This window comes from Agelaius phoeniceus, chromosome 3, assembly GCF_051311805.1.
Source record: "Agelaius phoeniceus isolate bAgePho1 chromosome 3, bAgePho1.hap1, whole genome shotgun sequence".
NCBI classification, from domain to species: domain Eukaryota; kingdom Metazoa; phylum Chordata; class Aves; order Passeriformes; family Icteridae; genus Agelaius; species Agelaius phoeniceus.
This window is the reverse complement of record NC_135267.1, coordinates 115,884,110-115,906,992: the sequence shown is the minus strand read 5'-3', so window position 1 is coordinate 115,906,992 and position 22,883 is coordinate 115,884,110. Positions and strand designations below refer to the sequence as shown.

Sequence of the window (22,883 nt, the reverse complement as noted above, 5' to 3'; positions counted from 1 at the left end):
TTCCAAGGTATAATAATTTGGCGGCAAATGGGATCATATTTTCCATTCTGAGAGGTTCCCGCCTTCCCCAGCAGACACGTCTTACATCAGGACAATACCTAAACCTTGCATGGCTGTTTGTTCCACTTCTACCCTGCATTCACCCAGTGCCTTTGGAGCTATCAATGCAAAAAACTAAAGCATTACACAGAGCAGACCTAAACCAAGCGCTCATTATCTGGCAGCACTGCCCTGCTCACCTGTCATGGGAGAATTTCAGCTGCTGGGTTTGCTGTTCATGAGCATTAATGAGCAGTTTCTTCAGCAGTTCGCACTGCTGGTTCAAGTGCAAGTCACGGATTTCCTGCTCCTCGGCGCTGTGCGTGTTGATCATCTCAGACCACTCCTTGGTGTGCTGAGCCACGATCTCTTTGACCTGCAGGGAGGTAACACCAGCTCTGTTAGAGGCTCCAGACAGAGCAACTCCTCCTGCTGCTGAAGGTGAGGCAAAGACAAGCATAAAACAGGTTCTAAAGAACAAAGCTAAATTGTGAAAAATGAAGTTGCACAAATGAAGCTGCTTCACAGACAGCAAAGCCACTGAGAGCACTGCTGGGTGGGTATAAAAACGATGTAAACCAAACCCTACTATTAAGACACTATTACCTAAAGTGCCCTGAATAGAGTGGCTGAATAAATAGGCTCTTCACTGTATTACCATTGTTTTAATACCTTCTCTAACATCAAGTGAATAATAAAACAGATTCACGCTTTTGTTGCCAAGAAAAATATATGTATGGAAAGTACTGAACTTAACAATGGAAAAACCTAGTGAGCAGGATTTCTCTGAGGGCTTAAAGATAGCCTTTGATTTTGTGGAGACAGTTTCACAAACACAGAGCATTTACAGAGAAATCCTGTATTTAGTACAACCTGAATCTGAAGATGGGCTACCTATCTTTGTTTTACAGTCATTAAGTCAGTAGGGAATCTGACAAGTATTCTTCTCTTGCTTATCTCCCAGGCCTCACAAGAATAATGAGATTAAAGTTTTGGAATGTTCCCAAGAGACAGTATTAAGAAGCCTAAATCACCAGCGTTGTTATTATAATATCTCGCGCTCATTGATTTCAAAAAGAAGTTAATAGAAAGATATGTTTTAATAACCTTTAATGATTATCTTTAAGTATTTCGATATGCTATCCTACTTTTCCATAAATGGTATACAAAATGGGCCTCCCAATAAATCCACCTTAAGGTAATCATTTCGACTACAACCAATACCATCTGGATCATCTTCCACGAAAGGAAACTCGATCCTTTTAACAAAAATTGCCACCATTTTGCTTAGAAAGTGAGAGAATGGTGAGAAAATGGAAGTGAGAGAATTATGCTAAATATCTTAGCTGGAGTTTACATAATGAAGTACAGATTGTCATGCACACAATGGTGAAGGTGAAAAAAGTGGAGATTTTATCAGCCCCAGTCTCCACTGTGCCCTGGAGAGGCTCCTCTGAAGGCCTCTCACCTAAAGCTCATGTTGCCCAATAAAGAAGGGATCTAATGAAATAAAGAAGTGAGTAATTCTGGAAAGAGCAGGATGACTGCTACTACCTGAAAGCCAGATCTGCACTTAACTACTAAAGCTAAATGGTAGTCTCGTATCAAAACAGGTAAAAGCAGCTGATGGAGAGCAACCTGGAGTTTTCTGCAGAAAACAACAAAAGCCTTTTGAGGCAGAAGTTGGTGTGACTAACACAAACCCAACTGATCAGGATGCTTAAGAGTCACTGTGCCTCCAGCAAAATGAGCCATGCCTCTTTCTGTGCCTGTGGGGAAGTGTACAACTAAGCCCAGAGCCTGTCAGCCGTGAAATGATATGAAGGATGTGGTGCAGTTTGTGGGAGTAGTGTTTTTAATAAGGTGCTCATCAGCACTGCCTTCAGAGCCTGAAAAACATGAGGATTCAGTTTGAAAATGAGTACAAATAAATGCTTGGATGTTGTGAAAGAAGAAAAATGAATTTTTCAGAGGTTGAGGGGCAGACACTGCAGCTCACCCACAGCACCACCTAAGGCACTTCACTTTGAGCCAAGCTCAGCCCACGCTCCTGGTACTGCTGGGAAAACGTGGGCAGGTCCAAAGCAGGATTTATCACTCTCACACTCTCTGGAAATGACCCTCTCACATCTGCAGGGCCTCAAGCACCAAGACACTTGAGTTAGGTTGTATCAATCTCCTCTCAACAGTGACCTCATCTGGCTTACCCACCCCGAGGGGGACTTAGGATGGACTCAGGAGAGCTAAAAGTCATGGCTGAAGGGTTTAGGCAAACACATTCCTTATTTTCAATACAGAGTTTCCAGATGGAATCAGCTCCATCCACGATCTGAACTCAAAATGGTGCAGGTAGATCAGCCCAAAATGCTGGGTATAATTTGGAGCACAGCAGCCAAGGGATTGTGCCTCAGAAAACTCCCACAGTCACAGAAATTGTCAGTGTTTCCCAAAGACAAGTGCTGTTATGTGGCCCAGGCAGCAGGAGGCTGGGTGAGTGTTCACCACCACCACAGGCATTCAGTAAACAAACAAGAGTTTGCTTTTACTTAAGGCCTCCTTACACTGTAGAGAAAATGCAAAATGAACTTTGCGCAAAAAGAGAAGCATGACAATAAACTAAAATAAATAAATTGTGAAATAAATAGTGAAAGGCATGGTGGAAGTGAGTATTTTGTGACTTAATTGTAAAGAGTTTCCAAAGCCAGAACAAACACAGGAACAAAGACTCAAGGGCTCATTGCAAATGAATAATGAGATAATTGGTTTTAAATGGTGAATGTTATAAACCACAGAGGAGCCTGAAGGCAGGAATTCTGAATCTCAGGTACACTGATACCACAGGATCATATCATATTCATAGAATTATTGAGTCCAGCTCCCAAAGACAAACCCTGCAAAGTGACAGTGAGGAATACTTAGATAAAGTATTTAATCTAAGAAGGAGGAAATAATCAGAAGAACACCCTGCCTGTGTTTGTGGACAGATGTGCTGTGATGTGCTGCTAATTCCAGAAGCAGCAGGCAGTCTAAGAAGCAGGTACACCTCCTTGTAAAACAAACTTTCCTGTGAAGCTTGAAATGTGAAACTTTCTTTTATTCCATCTCCACCAAGGCAGAAGTCTCATTTCAGGTACAGCAAGATATAGCCTGTGAGATGGATGCAAGGGATGTGCCAAACACCAGTCACAAGACTTTAAATACCCAATTTGACTCAGATTGTGAAGAACTTAAAACTCATGGCCATTAAATCATCTGAAATCCAGTTCTGCTGCAGATCTGTGATACACTTCAAAGTTCAGCTGTGGTAAATTCAGAGAGCATCCGTGCTTGTCTCCAATTTATTAGCAGGATAGCTGAAATGACTATTTAATTTTTACTGGGCTGTGCTCTTGTCCTACTTTCTGCTATTAAGGCAGTGTTGCTTGTCCTAAAGGATAGGAAAAACAACCATTAGCTTCCTTTCCTCCCTGTTCTGCAGCCTGAGTTTGTAAGCCTGTCCTTTCATCTGTTCCTACACCGGGCCTAAGAGACTAATTAAAGTCCTGATAAGGAACCTTCTTCTGCACAGCATATATGCAAGAAGTTTGTTTAGTCACTAAGTTCAAGCAGGAATGATCTTTGAAGTAATCTTCCCTTTTTTTCTTTTCATCCTCTGCCCTCTTGATATTGGGACCTACTTTGCTAATGCAGGCGAGTAATTTGCATTTGCTAGGTTAATTGTGTGGGAAGTACACGCTGGGACCTTCAGATTTCATTTCAATATTTTATGTCAAACTCGGGCTGGATGTTTCCTCATGACAGGAGGAGCTTTGGAGATGAAAAGGTCTCTTTGGTGCTCAAGGTGTCTGCAGGCACAGAGCTGTGCTGGAGGACATGAGCTGTAATTAAAGATGAATTATGTTCGAATCTGATATATCAAAATTAGTGGGCCAAATGCTGAGAAATGCTGAACAACTGTTAATTAATCAAACTCCCACTATATCAGTGTAATGCATTCAGCATCTTAGAATTTGATCTAATTTAATTGCACCTACCTTCATCTAAGATAAGAGTTAATTTCCCTATGGTCTTGAGCACTATTTGCCAACCTGTTGCTTGCAAACTTTGAATGATCTCCAGGAATAATGCAAGGGGCCACATATAGCAGGTGAAACAAAAGAGGTTGGTGAATAATCTGGAGAATTTTGATGGAACTACAGTGAGCAGGACATTGAAAATCATTAGAGGAATCCTCAGAGGGGGATGACTTGCAGAGGAGTTCTTTGGGAATTATCCAATAATCAGAAGCTTGAAATTTCAAGTCTTATATTGAAGTCTTACATTTCAAATCTTACATTTAAGTCTCCTTTCAAAATGTCATCCTAAAACCTGACATGGGAGTGGACAAAAAATCAATCTTTTTTTTCCAGGTATGGATTAAATTAAAGGGAACCATTTTGAAAGCAGGATTTTGAAAGGAACAGGGCTCAGAAACTGAATATATTCGTGGAAAGGGAGAACATGAGTCACATTTATTGGATTTGGAAGATTAATGAACATTTGGATGTTCCTTGTGTACAAATGACACCTAACTCCAGACTATGAGTGATTCAGGTGAGAGAGAGATCAGAGCAAATAGATTTCTGTGTAATGTAATTTCAAATGAGTTTTGCAACTCATGTCTGGATGATTGGGAGCCAGTGCTCCTCAGAGAGTTTGTTTCATTAAGAGAGGAATTAATTTTTTTGGTTTTTTGACTTAACTTAAAATTTGCTTTTATTTAAGGAAAGGGTTCTGGACTTTCATAGGGGAAGAAGAGAGATAAAGAGAGTCCTTTAGGTTTTGTTCCTGGGGGGTTTGCCACATCTACAGCTGAGAGGGCAGCAGGAAGCAAACCTTGTTTAGAAAATGAGGATCTTCTCCCCATGAAATAATAAAACCAGAGAATAAAGTTCAAAGAAGGCAAGATAAAAATTAACTTGTTCTAGCCCCAAAGATGTGACTGTGCTCGTGTGTATTTTCTGTTCTTGTCCAATTCTTTTCACAGGCTTCAGCTTTTACTGGGGTCAGTCTCCAGTACTGCCCTCCCTCCAGCTGATTTTGTACATGGGTGAGCTCCTGGTGTCCCTGGCACCCCTAGTCTGCTTGCAAAGCTGTCAGCAGGTCCTGGATAAGCCTTCCAAAGGGACAGGAAGCCAGTGCACACAGCAGGGGGACAGAAGGACAGAGGAAACAGCTCTGAGCAGCTCCAGGGGAGCCAGGAGTTGGGAACAGCTTTTCCAAATCCGCTGAGGCTGAGTCCCAGGGCACTGTTATTCCCCAGGACCTTGGAAAAAACAAAGCAACAAAGCCATGGGAAAAAACCAAAACAAAACAACACTAAACACAAGAAGGCACTAGAAATAAGAACACTAGAAATAAGAAGGCATTTGGTTCAAGAGCAGCTTGGGCTCCTCATTCCCTAAGAAACTGAATACCAAGGCCAAAGCAACAATGATGGAAAATGAAATAGAGACTTCTTTATGTATGTATTTTGGGAATGTGTTTAGCATCCAAATTTCATATAACACATATTCTCTTTGTTTAACTAGAGCTGACACAAATGACCAGTTTCACTTCACGAGGCATGAATATAGTACTTTCTTCAAAAATTTCAAAACAGCAGGAAATTGATGTTGCTTTAAAAAAATTTTTAAGAAACACTTTTAGACATTCAATTACTCCCATTCTTTTCAACGTGTTATTATTGCTGAAAATTATTCATATGCTTCCAAGAAAATTAACTACCACTTGGGTCTCAAAATCTCTTTTCCAGAAGTTGCATGTGTTAAAATTGGCTGTTTGCTTACCTTAGATTTGTGATCTGATGTTAGTGTCTGAATTTTAATTTCCGTTTCTTTCTTCAATTCAACGCAATTACTTCCTCTAAAAAAAAAAAAAGAAAAATTGCAAATGTGTGCCACAAGTTAAACATCTCCCCATTCAGTCAGCACTTACTAATTAAAATGTTAATCAAAGTTGAAGTGCTGCACCGTATTGGAATGAAATTATTTCTTCTGGCAATCCATTCACAACTTCCAAAATATTGTTGGATTAATGATCAGTCAATTCAAACACCACATGATTAATTCTAGATTGGCCCAGTAATTATTCTGTTGCTGAGGATGTGTCAGGCATCTCCATTTATGACACTTTGTTCCTTTTCCAGGCTTATAATACATTGCCAAGAGAAACCAGTTTCTGCCTGAAAACTTACAGGCCTATCCTTGCCATGATTTCAGACTCTGTTTTTAAAGTAATTTGGTTACTTACATTTAGTTTGAGGCAGAGAAAACCATACAATCTCAATAATTACCTCCCAGGGTGATGTGGGTGCACTAAATCTGGACACCTACAGAAAGTGTGGGTGTCCCTCTGTGAGAATAAGTGAATGCAAAGGAGGGGCCTGAATTATTACTGGAATAAAACAGCATTTTAAGAGAAGTCTGTTTGGACACCACTGTAACATTTCTGAGTTGGACCACCACTGCTGCAGAGTGATGCAGCTCTGTGTCTGGACAGGGACATGTTCATTTATCAGCTGCAGCTGGCCCTGGTAATGATGGTCATTGCTGACTGCAGCCACATTAATCCATGTTTGCTCCAGAAGAGGAGATTTATTAAACTCTTAACAAGTTTAAATCCTATTTTCATATCAAAGTATGGCTAAACTTATGGAAATTAGCAGAAAATTTTATCATCAAACAGTACCAGGAAAGCCCTTACTGAAAATAGTGTGTCTTGTTTTCCCAAGGGCCACCAGTCATGTATTTTCTACCCAGAGCAAGGGAAATTTTGTCGGTATGTCTAACACTGATTTGACACTTTGGAAGCAATCTAAAGTCATAGAGAGAGGTTCTGGCCATTGTTACCTGTGCCTGAAAAGCCCAGCAGCTGAAAGGGAAGTGTCTCTGATAACACTGGGATCAGGGTGTGGCTGCCATGGAATGTTTGGTTTGGTGATCAGTATGAAGACACTGATTCTGAGGTGTGAATCAGACATACTTCATCCCAAAACAGCCTCATTGGTTCAATCACTGGACTCTTAGAATCCCAGCCATCCAAACCAGCAGCTGATCCTGCCTCTGGAAACAGCTTTCATCCTGTGCCAAGGCAGCTCCCAGCCCGTTTGGAGCCTGGGAATAATGGAAAGTGGGATTGTCCCCAGCTGGGGTGGCACAGCCCATGGCTGAACCACAGAGTCACAGCTGGGGACAAACAGCAAGGGCCAGCCCAATCCAGGGTCACCTACCAAGCTCACACACACACACACACTTGGATTTCTGGGCAGTCCAATCAACCAGAAGGATCTTTATGTGCCCTGACTCCAGTTCAGAGTGGGAGCACAACCATCCTATTCCCATATGCCCCTCTGGGATTTGTAAGCATTTCAAGTGCATGACAGAAATAGCACAGGGAGCAAAATCCTGTCCATCTGTCAGTGAATTAGCATGTGATTAAAAAAATCCTACTTTGCTGAACAATATGCAGTTGGCATTTGTCACACCATGTGGCAGAAATGGACCATAAAAAAAGTGCACAACAAGATCAAAAGAGAAAGCTGTCTTTACACCTATCAAAGGCCTTTTTATCAGGAAATAATCTGACAATTTCAATATGAATGCCTTGAAAACATGTTCTACAAGTTCTCTTACAATTTTTATTCCTTGCAAATGCTCCAGAATGATAGCCAAGGAAATGGAGCATGTCCTGTACCCACTGAACCCAGGACTCTGGATTCATCAGGTCATTTAAGCTGAATAAAATGTCTAAGTGTCAGCCAGTTCATTCACTTTTGAGCATGTCCTTTAATACCCTGCACAGCTGGGCTGGGCATAAGTACCTTGCAGGATGGGCTTTCAGGGCTCACCCTGGAGAAAGCCCTCAAAATATTTTGCTGTGGCATTAAAAAGTGTTTTCACAGCAAGTCTGTCTGTACTGATTCTGATTTGGCTGTTCATCAGATGCACACAGTTAGTGTTGTAAAACTGAAAGAGCTGCCAGGTGATGGGAGCTCTGGAGTCCATGGAAGCATGGAACTGGGGTAAGGAACAGTGTCTGGCCTTGCACTGGAGCTTCTTCTGGAGTGGTCATCTCCAGTTTTACTTTTAACTCATAATATGAAACTAGCATAAAGGCTTTGGTGTCCATGCATTATAAAATTAAGAAAAGATGCTGCAGGCAGCCAATGAAGTCACCTCAAACTGTGAATCAAATTGTGGACTGCTCTGATACTTGTCCCCTTTTGGGGTGATCTGGAAAGCACTGTTCTCCAGGATTTCCCCATATTTATTGCACAGACACAGCCATTTCCACCTTGAACTTCCTGGCACACCTTCCTTGGCTGTTTTGGCTGGACAGGCAGAGGCACTGGCTCCTTCCCAGGCCAACAGGAACACCGAGATTCTTAAATACCAGAGCTCAGGGAAACCTTTCTGCCCCCACAATAATTATGGTGCAAGGCCCAGAGCTCACTTCTCTGCCACTGTAGGAAATAACCTGACTGTAACCAAAAATCCAGCTGTATCAGTAACCTTCTGTGTTATATTCAATGAGATTGAATCAAAGCCACATTAAATTAATCAATCCTGCAGCTGTCCCCTCTCTGCTTGGAGAAGTAGTGATTTTCTGGAAGAAACTCCATAGATTATAAGTATTTGTGTGCTTACAGCTCTCCTGTCTTGAACAAAAAAAGTACAGCATGAACTGTGAGCTTTCAATAATTCAGTGAGGAGAATTCTCCTTACCTTGTTTACTTCTGACAGTCCTGCTTCTGTTCCTTTGGCAGTTTACAACATGTGCACTCAAGACCCCTCCACCATTCCAAGTGATTTATAGAAAAAGCATTCTTGGAGGAATCCAGTGCCAAACAGGCATCTATGTTCAGTATTCAGTGAGGGAGCTGCTGCCAGCTGTTGTTGCCAGCTGACAACAATATGAAATTAGGAGCAACTGTTAGCATAGCTGGGTATGGAACTCAAGTAATTCCTGCTGTCTCAATGAAATTCCAGTGACACAGGGAAAGGTGGAGAGCAGAAACTGCTGCCAGGGCAGCAGCAAGGCAGCAGCAGGTCCTGCCACTGAGCTCCAAATTAGAATTAGGAATTCTAGTGAAGTCATCAGCATCTTCCAGAACCTTTCTGGGACAAACAGGAGACTCACACAGATAATGTCCCATCAGCTTGTGCAAGTCAAAACAACTCCACCCCAGTCAAAGGGGTAAGACTCGTTTATCCCTGCTGAGGATCTGTAAGTTTTTTGTCAAAAAGAAACTTCAACTCAACAGCACAGCAAGAGTCTATTATTCTCAAACACTCAGGATTTAAAAGCCAGCTTTTCCCCTAAAATCCAAACATTGCCACTTTCTGGTGACTAGAGCTCTTGAGGACCTGAGTGTGCTCTCACTGAACACAACAGTGACATTGCCTGGGGAGTGCATGAGACCACCCAGAACACAGAAATAAAATTAGAGGCAAATCCTTTGCTTTCAGTTTTAAAATGCTGACAGCAGAAGACTGGAGAAAGGCAGAGTGAGTCCAGCATTTATGAACCATTGCTAGAGCTCATTCTCAGGCTGAAGTATGATGCTGTTTCAAGCTCCAATGCCCTTTTTTAGGAACACTTTATTACAGGCCACAATAGCATAAGAGATCAAATCTATTTTAAATCTAAAGAAAAAATAATTTTAAAAAATCTTACCCCTTCTTCTTGATTGCCTTCTCCAACATTTTCTCATATGACACCTTTTCTTTGTCATACTGGGCCACTATTTTGTCAATCTGTGTGCAGTGCAGCTTCTGCATGGCACTGTGCTCCTGGAAAACAGCAGGGCCCTACCATTAGGTCACTGGATATTTGATGGGCAATTTCCTTACAGCCTAGGAAATATCAGTGTACAAATGGCCAGTGCTGACAATGGAAGGGTGAGCCTTGGGTGTTTGATGGGTCACACAAGGTGCACCCAGCCTCAGGCACGCACACAAAGGGCTGCCCAAGGGGAAGGGTGCTCCCTGCAGCACATTTCAGTGCATGTAAAACATACCTGCCTGTCTTGGGACTCCAGCTACCATCCCTTAGTCTTCCCCTAAAATTGAATTAGGAACTGCCTGTGCTAGTGAGCAACTGCCTAAAATGAGGCTCAGAGAACTCTGATTGATCATACCTTGGCATGCTTCTTCTTTAAGGCATTCAGCTCTTTCTGCTGTTTCTTTAAATGCTTTATATAAGCCTGAAAAAAGAGAAGATGGATCAATTCTTCTGTGGTTAAATATTGAATTTAACCAGGTAAAATCCTGGCTACTTAAAACAAAAATTAGGAGCACCTCCTGAGAAGCTTGTGTCAATACTTACCTTCATTTGCTTTAAATCTTCTATCTTCACTTGAGGAATAAGGTCTATACCTGGGAAGGTATTGATACAGTTTATCTAAAACTTTATACATACTACTATATCTCATATTCAAAATTTGAGTTCTACCACAGCAACCTACATTTAACTTAACAATTAATTAAGTAATGTTTTTCACCACATGAAAAAAATAATCACAGGTTAATGAGAAAATTATTCATCAAGATCTAGCTAAAATACAGTAATTTCCTTTTCCCATGGACTCTTCAATCAATTGCCTTGTGGAAAAAGAATTGAATCAGTGAGTGTATTTAAATCTCTTATGGTTCTGGACTGAAGTGCCAAAACACAGCAATCTAAGAATTGAAAAAGGTCATTTTTGCAAACACAGCAAACCATTTATGAATATTAAAACACCTTCAGAATTTTGGTCCCTAGCTGGAGATTGCTCTGGCACCACTTCTTGCAGAGGGAATTTTCCTTTGTAGGGCTCTACATGACTACAAAACTGAGGTGTGCTTCTCCTCCGGTTAAAACACAGGAGGGAAAAATCAACTTGCACCCCGTGTGGTAACAGAAATAAAATTTGCACATTGCTTAATAGCAGGCATTGGGAGAAGGAGCAGAAGTGTGCTCCAAGACTAAAGGAGAGTTAAAAAATGAAGGAGAAACAGAAAACCAAAAGAAGTGAAAATTCTGATAAAATTTAAATCACACAAGACTAACAGTACTGTGCAGAATGAAAGTGAAATTAATGAAAATGTTTTGGTCACTTTAACTGCAATGCAAACGAAACCTGATCTCGTTTAATGTTTATACTTTAATAAATGCTTTGTGACATATTAAGGGCTTTTTGAAAACTACTAAGCACATCCTACATGTAAGTGTTAATAAAAATGTCACTACAATGCCATGACAATTGTAATTTTCAGGTTTTCCTGAGGTTTCACACAGAAATGTTGGCCTGTGTATAAATACACTGCAAACATATTTAGTTAACTGCTCTTAATAATGTCTATGGACTGTAAGATTTCCCTTGCCTTGAAAAGGACTTTCTGGCTTTTAAGGTGAATTTAACTGGAAAATGCTCAGACACTGGAAAAGGCAAAAAAAAAGTGGGGGGGAGGAGAGGTAGGCAATCTCCTTAGGGAATATGAATATTTTCTTAGGAGCATAAGACTCTGCTCAAGTGTATGGTATCAACATTAGTCTAGTAAATGAGACAGGAGCAGATGCAGGCACAGATAGAGGCTGAAGTTTTCAAAACCACAAGTGACTTGACTCTTACTGAAAATCTGGGACCAAAAAACCCCACATTCTTGTGCATTTGAAAGCCTTCCCCATTTTGCTACTCAAGTAATTTCTAACAGCAAGATGAGCTGTGTATTTTAACAGTAGTAGAATTATTCAGATCCTAGTAAATCACAGAGATGAGAAACACAAAATAAGGATCCTTACATGGGACATAGAAATGAGCAGCTCTATTTTAACATGCAAGAATAGGGATGAAAACTGCAGTCAGGAGAGTGTCAGGCACTGAGACCTCAGGCCTGCATCAGGCTGCTGGGCTTCTAAGCAGGCTTCCTCAGGATTTTATTTAAAGCATTTACTGCATAGAACCACTACACAGAACATTTCCTCAGCTGTCCAGGTCTGGCTCCATGGCCAGCAGGGATCTGTTGTCAACCCCAGCAAATTTCAAGCTTGATTAATGCACACTAACAATAACACTCGTGCACCTTGGTCATGACACGTGAAATGTAAATGCCTCACTGCATGGAGTGACCTGGGGGTCACACCAGGGAAGAACTTCTGAAGGAGTTCAGGTGCCTTTGATTCACTGCCAAGTGACTCCAGAGAAATGGCACTTGGGTTCTCAGGAGATCCCTTCCCCAGAGTGTACCCAGCCATGTGGGCTTAAATTTGAGACCAAGAGCCCTCTGTGCTCCTCTTCCCTCCTGGCAATACCCTTGGGCCAAGCTGGATGAGTGAGAGAGCCACATCCTAATTCTTGTGGCCCACCCACAGAAATATTTATTGTCTTTCATTCAGCTGTACAAATTTGCTTTCTCACTTAATCTTCATTACCTGTGATGATATGGGAGAAACAAATAATCCCATTTGACTGTATAAAATGACTTTGTAGAGTGAATGGTGAAGAGTTAGGAAAAAATACTTACTCACTTATAAATGAGCACATCTAAATTTTTTTCCCCAATAAACATGCCATTTCCATAATCACTATTCAGAGTAAAACCACACTGTGAAAACATTTCTAATTGTTGGGAAATCTCTACAGATTCCAGTGAATTCTAAATACCTTTAATTACTTAACTCTGCAACCCTGCCAAGGGATTTGTGAGGGGAGAAAAAAAGCAGAAGAGTTTCTGTGGACTATGCCAGATAATAGTCACTCCTATTGGCACTCCTCCAGGAATCCTTACTAGTAAACCATTCCCAGAGCCACGCAGGTTATGTGTACAATACACAGATAAAATAAACCCCTAGCTGCTTACCAGAGGTGTGCAGCTACACCAAGAGGGCACTTTGTGAAATAAATGCCTTTACACGGGCATTTCAGCAACACAATGCATTCATTTGCAGTGAGCCAGAGACACCTCCCAATGGCAGGGTGCTAAGAAGGAGTGCAGCCCCAGCATGAAAGCTGACTGTGAGTGCTGCTGGGAGGCTCTGTGGCCCCTCAGGGCACAGGAGGACCTGGGTACCTTTCTTGGCGTCGGTGCCAGAGCCCAGGCCCGCGGTGGTGCTGGGCCGCAGCTCGGAGCTGCTCTGAGGAGTCACAGTGGCTTTGGGATTGTTGGCCTTCCCTTTCCTGTCGTTCTTGGAAGTGTCATTTGGTACATCAGCTATGTCACTCTGAAAGAGACATCAGAACACACTCACTGTTCTTTTGCCTTTTTTTGTAGTGTAAAAAGCTGGGAACATTTCTCAGTGGCTTACTTTAAACATAATGAAATTACAGTAAAGCATTTGTAACCTATTCCAAGTAGGTACTTACTAAAATACAACTTGGTCCCCATTTATTAAAATCTCTCCTCCTAAAGGAGGTATTAATGTGATCCACGAAAAGCCAGTCAGTATTTCAGTAATTGACATAAGGCAGACAAAGAAGCTTATATTTGAAAATGAGAAATGATAAGGTGCATTGATTGGAGAAGGACCAGTTCACTTTAAATAAAGAACATAGCATGCACAGAAATGGGTTGTGTTTGTCATTGATTCTACTTACAGTTTCAATGCCCATAGCTCTCATTTGGTCTGCTCTTTTTTCTGTGATAGACAAAAATTTCTTTGGATCTGATAAAGCATCCACAATATCTGTAAGAAAAAAAAAATCAACTTTTTGTGAGCTTTGGAGGCATCTGGAAATGAGTACTTTACAAAAGCTTTATTTTATCCCTGCTGTTATGAGACATGGCTTGCAACAGGAGTCCAGCTTTCTGTAGTGAATTTGGCAGGACTGGAAGTGCTTATTCCCACAGCACCTGGAACATGGAACAGCTCTTAATGCACCAAGGTGTGGTTTCCATCCAGAACCTTATTTAGGAGAACCCAGCAACTCTGTCAGACTGCTCTAACTTCCTCCCAGTTACTGACTGCAGAATTTGGGACCAGGATGGGATCTCCTGAGCCACAAAGCACTAACTTTGTCCCTTGGCTGAGGGGTGCTGACTGACTCAGGACTGCAGGGAGTTGTAGAAAATGCCACTCTATTTCCTAGCTAAAGAGCAGTTTCAGGAGGATTAAAGCAATCAAGTAAATCTATTCCCAGCAGCCTTTGTGATATTCCATGTCTGGGACATGGCAGGCTGTGAAATGGCTTTTCTGGGCATGAATCTTGCACATGACACAGGACCACCAGTGGTACCACAGCCCTGGGTACCACACAGATCACTGAATCTGTTTTCCAGTGCAGTGATAAATGTGCAAGCACAGCTTCACAGCATGACAAAGTCCCAGCAATTTTTTACATGCATATCAAATAATCTCTTTCTGTTCCTAACTCCAACAGTCAAAAAAAAAAAATTTAAAATATCCAAGCCATCAAGAGGTTTGGCAAGAAACTTGTTGTTCAGAGTAGGGACTGGGCTGTATCACCTCCCTCCCAACCTGAGCTGTTCTGTGGAATGTTCCTCTGAAGCCACAGCTCAGACAGGACTCCCATTCCCATAGAAGTTGTATTAAGCACTCAGCACTTGAGATCTGTTTGTCTACATGAACAGGTCACCTCCAGTAACTGCTGTGACCCACCGATGTCTCCTGAAACTTATTTCACACAGACAAAAGCCATGTAGGATTTATTTTTAGCCATGGCAATGGCTTGTGGCTGAGCACTGAGTGTTTCTCCTCTCCCTAACCCATTAAGGATGTCCTCTTGTCCTTGTCAGCGCAGAGCCAGGGCCATCCTGGCAGCAGCATGCTGGAAATGTCTCTGTTTCATCTGGAAGCTGAAGCTGATGGCAGGAGCTGCCAGGTGAGGATGCCCACGGTGCTTGGGAGAGCATCACCCCTGTGGGCTGTGTGAGGAACCCCTCCAGCACATCCCCAGGCTCAACCCTTCTGGGGGAGCTGACCCTCCCTGTCCTTGCTGCTGCCCCTTCTCCCAGGGAGGTGAGCTGGGCTGGGGAGCTGCAATTAACTCCACAACTCTGAGAGTCACTGCAAGAGTGCACTGCAGAGGGCACCCACCACCAAGCTGACAGCCAGGCTTACTCACTGCAGAGCTCCAGAATAGAAATTTGGAGAATGCTGCTTCATTTGCATCAGTTTGTGCCATTATTGTGGTTTTATTGGGAACAGAGGGGCTGATGCAAATAAACCACAAGAAATTGCAAAGCTATAAAATAAAAAAGTAAAGCACATCTTTGAAAGCCTACAATGCATCACCTTTTCTAGTTATTATTCAGGGCACATTTTAAATCTTAGTCATACAGGTTAAAAAGACAAAAAAGAAAGAAAAAAGAACGTAGGCAGCTACTGACTTCAGCTCTACCTTCCTACAGGTTTGCTGAAACAGCCCTGGAGATCCTAGTGATGGCTCATAAAACAATGAGCAGCTGACTGCAGAAGATAAGTAATTAAAACCCCCATGCCAGCAGAATACTAATGATTCCACCTGGGTGTCAGAAGTTACTGCCAGGTGTTCACTGTGCTGCTGCTCTGTATCAAGGAGGAAAATACACCAGGCACACACAGCCTGTCTGGGAAGGGGCAGCAGAGCCACAATGGAGCTCACTGAGCTCCTGTCCATGCAGAGGCTGCTTTTGCCAGGCTGACAGCAAACTACAACCACCAGCCCTCCCTTCCAGCAGCATTTTGCTGTAACAACACTGTCACTGAGGGCTAGCAATGCTTTCCCACCTCTATCCAATAAACCACCCACAGCACTGCTGACACTGTAGCACACAATTTGCAAACTCTAAACTGGTATTGAAATTCTCTTTGGAAAACAAGTCTTTCACTTCTGCAAGTGCAGAATGTAGTTTAAAAAATTAATTAAACAAATACTTTCTCCTTGTGGTTCCAGCACACTCAGCAGCTCAAGCCACATGGAACTCAGTGCTAAGTTTAAATTCTGTTCTTAGGAAAAGTCTGGAGTCTGGTGCCATAGAACATCAATCCCAAATCAGAAGCACGTCCTTAGCTGAGAAAATATTTCAACTGAGTCATTTGCTGCCAAAAGCTTCAGTTCAGGTAAGAATTAAAGGGCACACTTAAACATGTCTCTTAGACTGATGGGTCAATTACCCTTGAGAATCTCAAGTTTAGGCAGAAGCTCACATTTATCTGGAGACAAAGTCCCTGCAGTTAAGTACTGGGGATGAAATGTGCTGCACAATGGCACGGTGGTGGTCCAGGGCCCATGGCAAACCTCCAGCTGACTTGCCAGAAACCAGGATCCCACATGTGAACAATACAAATGCTCCTGTAACACCTATTTTTCCATGAAATGTTACTGAAGTCTCAGCCTGTTAATTTTTTTAAGCCTGGATAAGCACCAGCAAACACAGACTTGAAGACAGGTTAGGTCAACCTTCCCTTCCTCCAGTTTCTACTGTGGAAATCACACAGAGAAGTGCAGCCATTCTTTGCCTGGCTGCAGGTTTGAAATAGGTTTTGTGAAGAGAAAAGCATTGGTTTGATCAATATGTTTCATCAGCAACCCCTGAGGTAATTGCTGCAGAGTCAGAGCTCCAGCATTTTGTGCAATTCCTACTTTACAGTTTTAAATGGTTTATGTATTGTCCAATGCACAAGCAAATTTCATCTGGGGTGCAGAGGCCCTTTCTGTCAGGGGGAACTCAAGCATTACACAGGTTTCAGTGGTGCAGTGATTATTCTCAGCTCTGTGCTCCCACACACACGTGGCAATTTGCCACTGCTCAGTATAAATGACCACAGCTCTGGCAACCTCATCATGGAAATGCTCACATGAAATTAACTTTCCTGAGAGCCCAAAAACAATTAAACCACACTAAAGACTTGTAAAACTGGGGAAGAAAAATGCAGAGAGGTTCTGGATGCTGAATTATTTCACTGACATTTTACAAAAATACACCAATTTTCCCCAGAATAAAGAATTGGTTTTGTTTGAAAGAAACTATGTTTCTGCATGTACTTTATCTATATTGATTGGCCTATTGTTATAGGCCAATCAATATAGATGAAGTACATCCTAACCTTACAGATATTTATGTCAGAAAATATGTAATAAAATAAAAGACTCTAAATTGTCAACAGAGAAAATCAAATGGAGCTAAGTAGTAGTAGCTTATTTTCCACATTATTTTCTCATTTTAGTACATTAATGCTTCTATCATCAACAGAGACAGGCACTTGGTCAAAAAGCAGATTTCTCCCCTCAATATGCAGAGGTTCCAAGGAGCTACAGAAAGTTACCAGTCCTGAACCTCCCCATCCTGCAGCACTGCACGTGGGCTCTGGCTGGCACAGTGCCCCTGGAGCACTTCAGGACTTGCACACCAACACTCAAGAGCCACAGCACGCTGAGCCAAAGGCTGCTCTCACCTCCAAACCCATCAGGCACGTAGGTTTTGAGCACAATGTTGCAGAACACCGTGGGAAGAGAGAGGGGCTTGTTGCCCTCGTTGCGCAGGGAAATGTGTCTGTAACCTGCCTGCAGCCCATCCAGAGGCAGGATCCTCTGCCCAATCAGCTTGTTGTTGTCATCATACACTGCTATTCTCAGGACAGCAAGGTCAGGCAGGATAACCTGGAAAGCCACAGAGCACACACATGTAATGGCACTGACAGAGCAGCTTCCTCCCCGCCTCCCGTGGGTGAACTCGGTGCCAGACACTACCAGCACTGCAAGAGCCCAGGTTTCAAAATGAAATCTTTCCTAGAAAGGCTTTTTTCACCCTAAATAACGGGTAGATTTCAGGTTATGAGAATCCTGCAGCTCACAGTTACACCAGCTAAATATTCTGTGTGTTTATTTCTCATGACTGAAGACTGGTGGCACTGATAAGAAGGCAGGTAAATACTGCATGGGAAATGACAGATACGGCAGCAATCAAAGGGCACGTAGTGCTGGATCAGGAGGAATTATGACAGAGAGATGGGATTTGGGATGCATCCAAAAGGGCAAGGAGAGTGCAAGCACAGGCTGCTGGGGATGTGTGAGCTGCTGCAATGTGTGCTGCACTCAGGACATGGCTCAAGGCATGCACGGGAGCAGGGATGCTGCAGCCTCCTGGCCCTGCCCAGCTGGGCTGACAGGGCAGGAACAGAGACCCCCTGCCCTCCCTGCAGCACAGGGGCTGCCTCTGGGCATGCAGCAGCCAGAGGAGGCAGACCAGCAGAGTGCAGCTCCTCTGCCAGCCCACCCCAGTCATAGACTGGGACAGATTTCCCTCCTTCCCTCCCTGGTGCTACTCCCCAAGGCCTGTGGGATACAAGGGAAGAGCTCAGGGAGCTGTGTCTGCCTGCTCCCTTACACCTTCCCCTGCCACTCCCATTCTCAGCCTTGGGGGGCACAAAATAAAGGCTGCTCTTGGTCTCTGAACCCATGGGAGCAGCTCATGGATATCCTGCTCTACTCAACTACAGCTCAGCACTCCCAGCACAGGCCACCACCAGCACCTGCTCCCTCCTCCCCTCAACACAACAGAGGGACAACACAGAACCCAGGTCAGAGCGACTGAAACCTTATTTTAACTAAAATAAATATGAGAAAACGTGACAGGAGAACAATCAAACACAGTACCTGAGAACAACTGTGTGGGGTTAAGCATCAGCCTGAGGAGAACACTGCAACTCAAGCAGGGCAGGTAAGATGTCTCCCCTACAGGTCACAGACCAGCACATCTTTCATTACATGATGCTCTTTGACACAGATTTGCCAGGGAGGGGACTGAGTTTATTGCTCCCTCTGCATTAATTTGTTCTGTGGTATCCTGCTAGGTATTTCCACCCTCTCATGATCTTTTAGCACTGTGCACCCAGTGCCTTCAGCATATCCAGCTGGGGGAATCCTTCCTGCTGTGTTCCTGCCACCCACCTGCTGGATCTCCAGTGGATGCTGATTACATTGCTAGCTATGATAAGGGCCTGAGGTGAAGAAAAATAATCTCTTGGCTGATCTACAAGTTCAAGAGAGTGTGCGACCACAGGATTGCTGACTGGAGAGCAGTAATGAGAAATACTGGCCTCAGCCTCTGTACCCATGTCCCAGCACACAGGCTGCACTGGAATTTCTGGCCCTTTTGATGTAAGAAATCAGACAGCAGCAGCTGCTGGTCACATGGCCAGCAAGCCATGGGCAGCCACATTGCTTGTACATCAAGCATCTTCCCTGTGCTCCTCACACACAGAGGAAAGCACCTGAAGTCACATTCCTTCCAGAATATGAGTTCAGAAAAAACTCTTGCATCAACTCAATTTCTCTTAAAAACTGGCAATGCTGTTAGGAAAGCAGATTAAGTGTGTAATATACCCAGGTGTGAAGAGCTATCACCACTCGGCAAAAAGTCTGACATTTGGACTAGGATCTGAACTTTGGAATAAAAGAGCAACAATTCTGCATGACAACAAAACAGGTGTAAGCAAAACAGATTTACCCAAGACAGCACTGTAACACATGTAGTCTGGATGAAACTCCAGGCAACAGAAGAAAAATAAAATAAATGTATATATATATATATATGTGTATCACATATATATAAAGACTGAGAGATAAAAACTGAACACGGACAAATGGTCTCTCTCTTTAAATCCCCCATGCCAAGAAAAAAAGGGTTGTTTTTTCTTTCAGTATTGGAAAAAAATAAAAAAATAAAGAAGAAGGTACATGATGCACATGGACCACTGAAGGAGGGAGCTGGCAACACGCCTGAGGAACACAGCACCCTTCCAACTTTTCCATGTAATGACATTGACCTTAGCTTTGGATGCAGCATCTCACCTGCCCTCTGGGCTGAAGGAACAGTGCAAGATAGCAGCCACTGCCAGGGCAGGGAAGAAGGAATCTCCAGGGAATGATGGTGTCCACCAGCGGGGCTCACTCTGAGCAGACTGCATACCTTGAACACAGGCATGGTCACAGAGGAGGTGGCTACCTCCAAGTGGGAGGAGGAAGCAAAGGGGAGGAAAAAGCCAAATGGAAACAAAAACAACAAAAAAAATCATGTGATAGCTACAGAGGTTATCCGTTAGAAAAATAAAACCAAAGCAAAACCAAAAAGAAAACAGAACCAAAACAAGGCAAAACCAAGCAGGCTCCTGAAAGCTGCCTTCAGCTTTCCATGTTCACAGCAGCAACCGGGGCCCTAGAACCCTGGCCATGGAGCAGCACTCGTCTGGGTGAGCAGGGAGGGCTGGCTCAGAGGGCAGGGCAGCCAGGGCACAGCAGGGCAGGCTGGGCCCTGCACAGATGCCATCCTACCTTCCTGAAGACAAAGGACTCCTCGTTGTACACGGGGTTCAGGCCGTTGTTCATCACCATGCGCGTGCGGAACTCCTTGCGGATGGTGTCCGTGGGCAGCCCGTACATGTCCACCTCCACGTAGGTGCCAATCTTCTTGTCTGACAGGAACTGCCCAGAGATCACCTGCAACACAGCAACAGAGCAGGGAAAGGCACTGCAGAGCAGGGATATGGGAAATGGAGGTCATTTCTTACTGACATTGCTCCGAGAAATGGTTTACAGCTAACAGATGCATTTAGTTCCTCGTGTGCAAAGGGTGCATTTCAAACTGCACCTCCTTGGAAAAGCTCCTGGGATCAGACATGGAAATACAGCCTTCACCTGAAATAGTACTGCCAGCAGTGTCTCCCAGATACATGTATGAAAACACTGAATGGAACAACCAGAGCTGGCACTGCTATTCCACAACTTCTAACACTCTTCAGAAGCACTTTTTTCTATTATTTCCATAATTTTCTATGATCTTGAGTACAAGGGGTGAAAGGAAACTCTTGCTCTGCTTTCACTCGGGTGAAGGTTTGAAGCTGATCACAAATCAGTCTGACTCCATATTATGTGTTTGGAAAGTGCAGGATGCTTAAAAAGTGAAAAAACCAAAACCCCATAGGATTCCTCAGTATTGTTAGAGATATGAAGATTTGTTGCCATTTCACCCCAAGTCAAGATTAATCTAGCCACAGCAGGTGATTACTCCAGGGAAAATTTTTATTTCACCAAGATGATCTATTATTTAAAAATACAGCTAATGTTTTCATTACTACAAGCAAGGAGGGAAGAAAAAGACTGAAACATGATTTCACAGACCTAAGCTCATTCCAGATCCTGTTGTTTGCATGACCTAACATCCTTCTGCAGAACACTCTGGATAACGGATCTGAAAAGTTTTGGTGGCTGAGGGTTATCATTGCTGGCTTTTGCTCCACTCAACTCCTTAATTACAAAATTTGTATGGAATTTTATACTAGTTTTAGTCACAAAAGAAAGGTAACTGTCGAAATACATGACCTAGGAACCATCTGATCCCACTTCCTTCTGGGAGGGGCTGTGCTTTGATTACCATTTAAGAAAACATCTGGAATGCATGAGGAGTGCTTGGCCAGCGAGGGTGTGAAACTGAAATGCAGCACGTGAAAAATGCTAAATGAAAGGTGAGGTCTTTTGCTCACCAAGCAGGTTTCACCATCTCAGCCTCCTCCCAGAACTGGGTACCTGACCATGCTGTGGAACTGCAGCAGGAGCTTTATGGACTTTGTTACTCACAGATAACTCCAGAGAAAGGGCCTGCCTCACACCAACATCTTTCTCCAATAATTTTGAAGACATCCTGTCCCTGTGTGCTCAGACTCCTCCCTGCTCTGTGGGGACAAGTGATGCTGTGCAATTCCATACTGTGCATGGGAAGGAACTTCACTCCTTTATCTGTTTGTGTGGGCTCATGGATTTCAAAAAGACCACCAAGGCTGTCAGAACACCACAATGTATAGTAACACATCATTTCCAATTCTATCATATTCCACTCAGATCAAGGAAACAAAGGCATCTTAGCCAGCAATATTAAAAAAGAAAAAAAAAGAAACCGATGTGCTGAAATCTGCACAGTCCAAGCACATTGAGTGCATATATCCAGTTTCTGATGATTCTAAATGTGCTCTTGGGTGTGATGGCAGCTGGCTCTGCTGCCTTACCTGCACAGAACACGTTGCAGCAATAACACCATCCACAGGAGTTTCAGAGAACGGGTCAAACGTCCTGTCTGGTCGTCGCATGAAATCTGGCTTTAGTAGGTACCTTATTGCAAGGGGAAAAAGAGAAAATTACCCTTGACTGGAAATTAAAGTGGTATTAAATGCATATGAAATGGATGTTCTGCCTTTAAACAATGAGCTCCCCTACAGCAGTGTAAAATACAGACTCATTCCAGCTGCAAGTGTGAGGAAGCAAAAGAAAGTACTATGGTTGTCTGGAACACAGATAAACACTAATTTTCATTTTGAATTACCAGCTACTGAGAGATGGAATCAATCTGGGATTTTAAGGTAAAAATAAATGTAATATAATCAAGGACATTTCAAAACAACTGAATAATACAGTTAAAAAATGCAGGGAGTCACCATGTAATAAAACACAGATGCTCTCATCTGTTTTAATTCTTTAACACTTTGGAAAATCACAGAGGGATTTTTCAATGTTATTTTTCCAGATGAAGCAGCTCCTTATGGTTCAAGACTCATACACTAAATTTCAGCTTGAAGCTGATTTTTTCATTGTGGTTACGAAACCTTGGGGGAAACAGCTGATAATGTCAGTGCTGACAGATTGTTAATTATAGCAGCATGAAAGGTACCACCACAATAACACTCACAATGCCTCCCTGAGGACCTCACACTGCATCACCATATCAATGAAGCCAATTTGTGCTCTGGTGCACCAAAACCCAAGGATTCTGCCACCAAAATGAAACAGCAGTTGATCACTGCAGAAAGGCTGCACATTACAGACATTCCCTTCC

General features: G+C 43.0%; 1 protein-coding gene across 11 annotated transcripts in view; it reads right to left on the bottom strand.

Annotated features, from left to right (window-relative positions):
* The window catches only part of PLCB4 (phospholipase C beta 4), a 177,609-nt gene that overhangs the window by 12,816 nt on the left and 141,910 nt on the right, over positions 1-22,883 (bottom strand). For all 11 annotated transcript variants that reach the window (XM_054629428.2, XM_077176301.1, XM_077176300.1 and 8 more), the window contains 10 exons: positions 22,060-22,162; positions 20,333-20,497; positions 17,455-17,659; positions 13,655-13,743; positions 13,131-13,281; positions 10,408-10,457; positions 10,220-10,285; positions 9,757-9,872; positions 5,868-5,943; positions 240-415 (listed from right to left, as the gene is read on the bottom strand). In XM_054629428.2, coding sequence (XP_054485403.2) covers positions 240-415; positions 5,868-5,943; positions 9,757-9,872; positions 10,220-10,285; positions 10,408-10,457; positions 13,131-13,281; positions 13,655-13,743; positions 17,455-17,659; positions 20,333-20,497; positions 22,060-22,162 — 1,197 coding nt within the window. The remainder of the gene's footprint in view (positions 1-239; positions 416-5,867; positions 5,944-9,756; positions 9,873-10,219; positions 10,286-10,407; positions 10,458-13,130; positions 13,282-13,654; positions 13,744-17,454; positions 17,660-20,332; positions 20,498-22,059; positions 22,163-22,883) is intronic.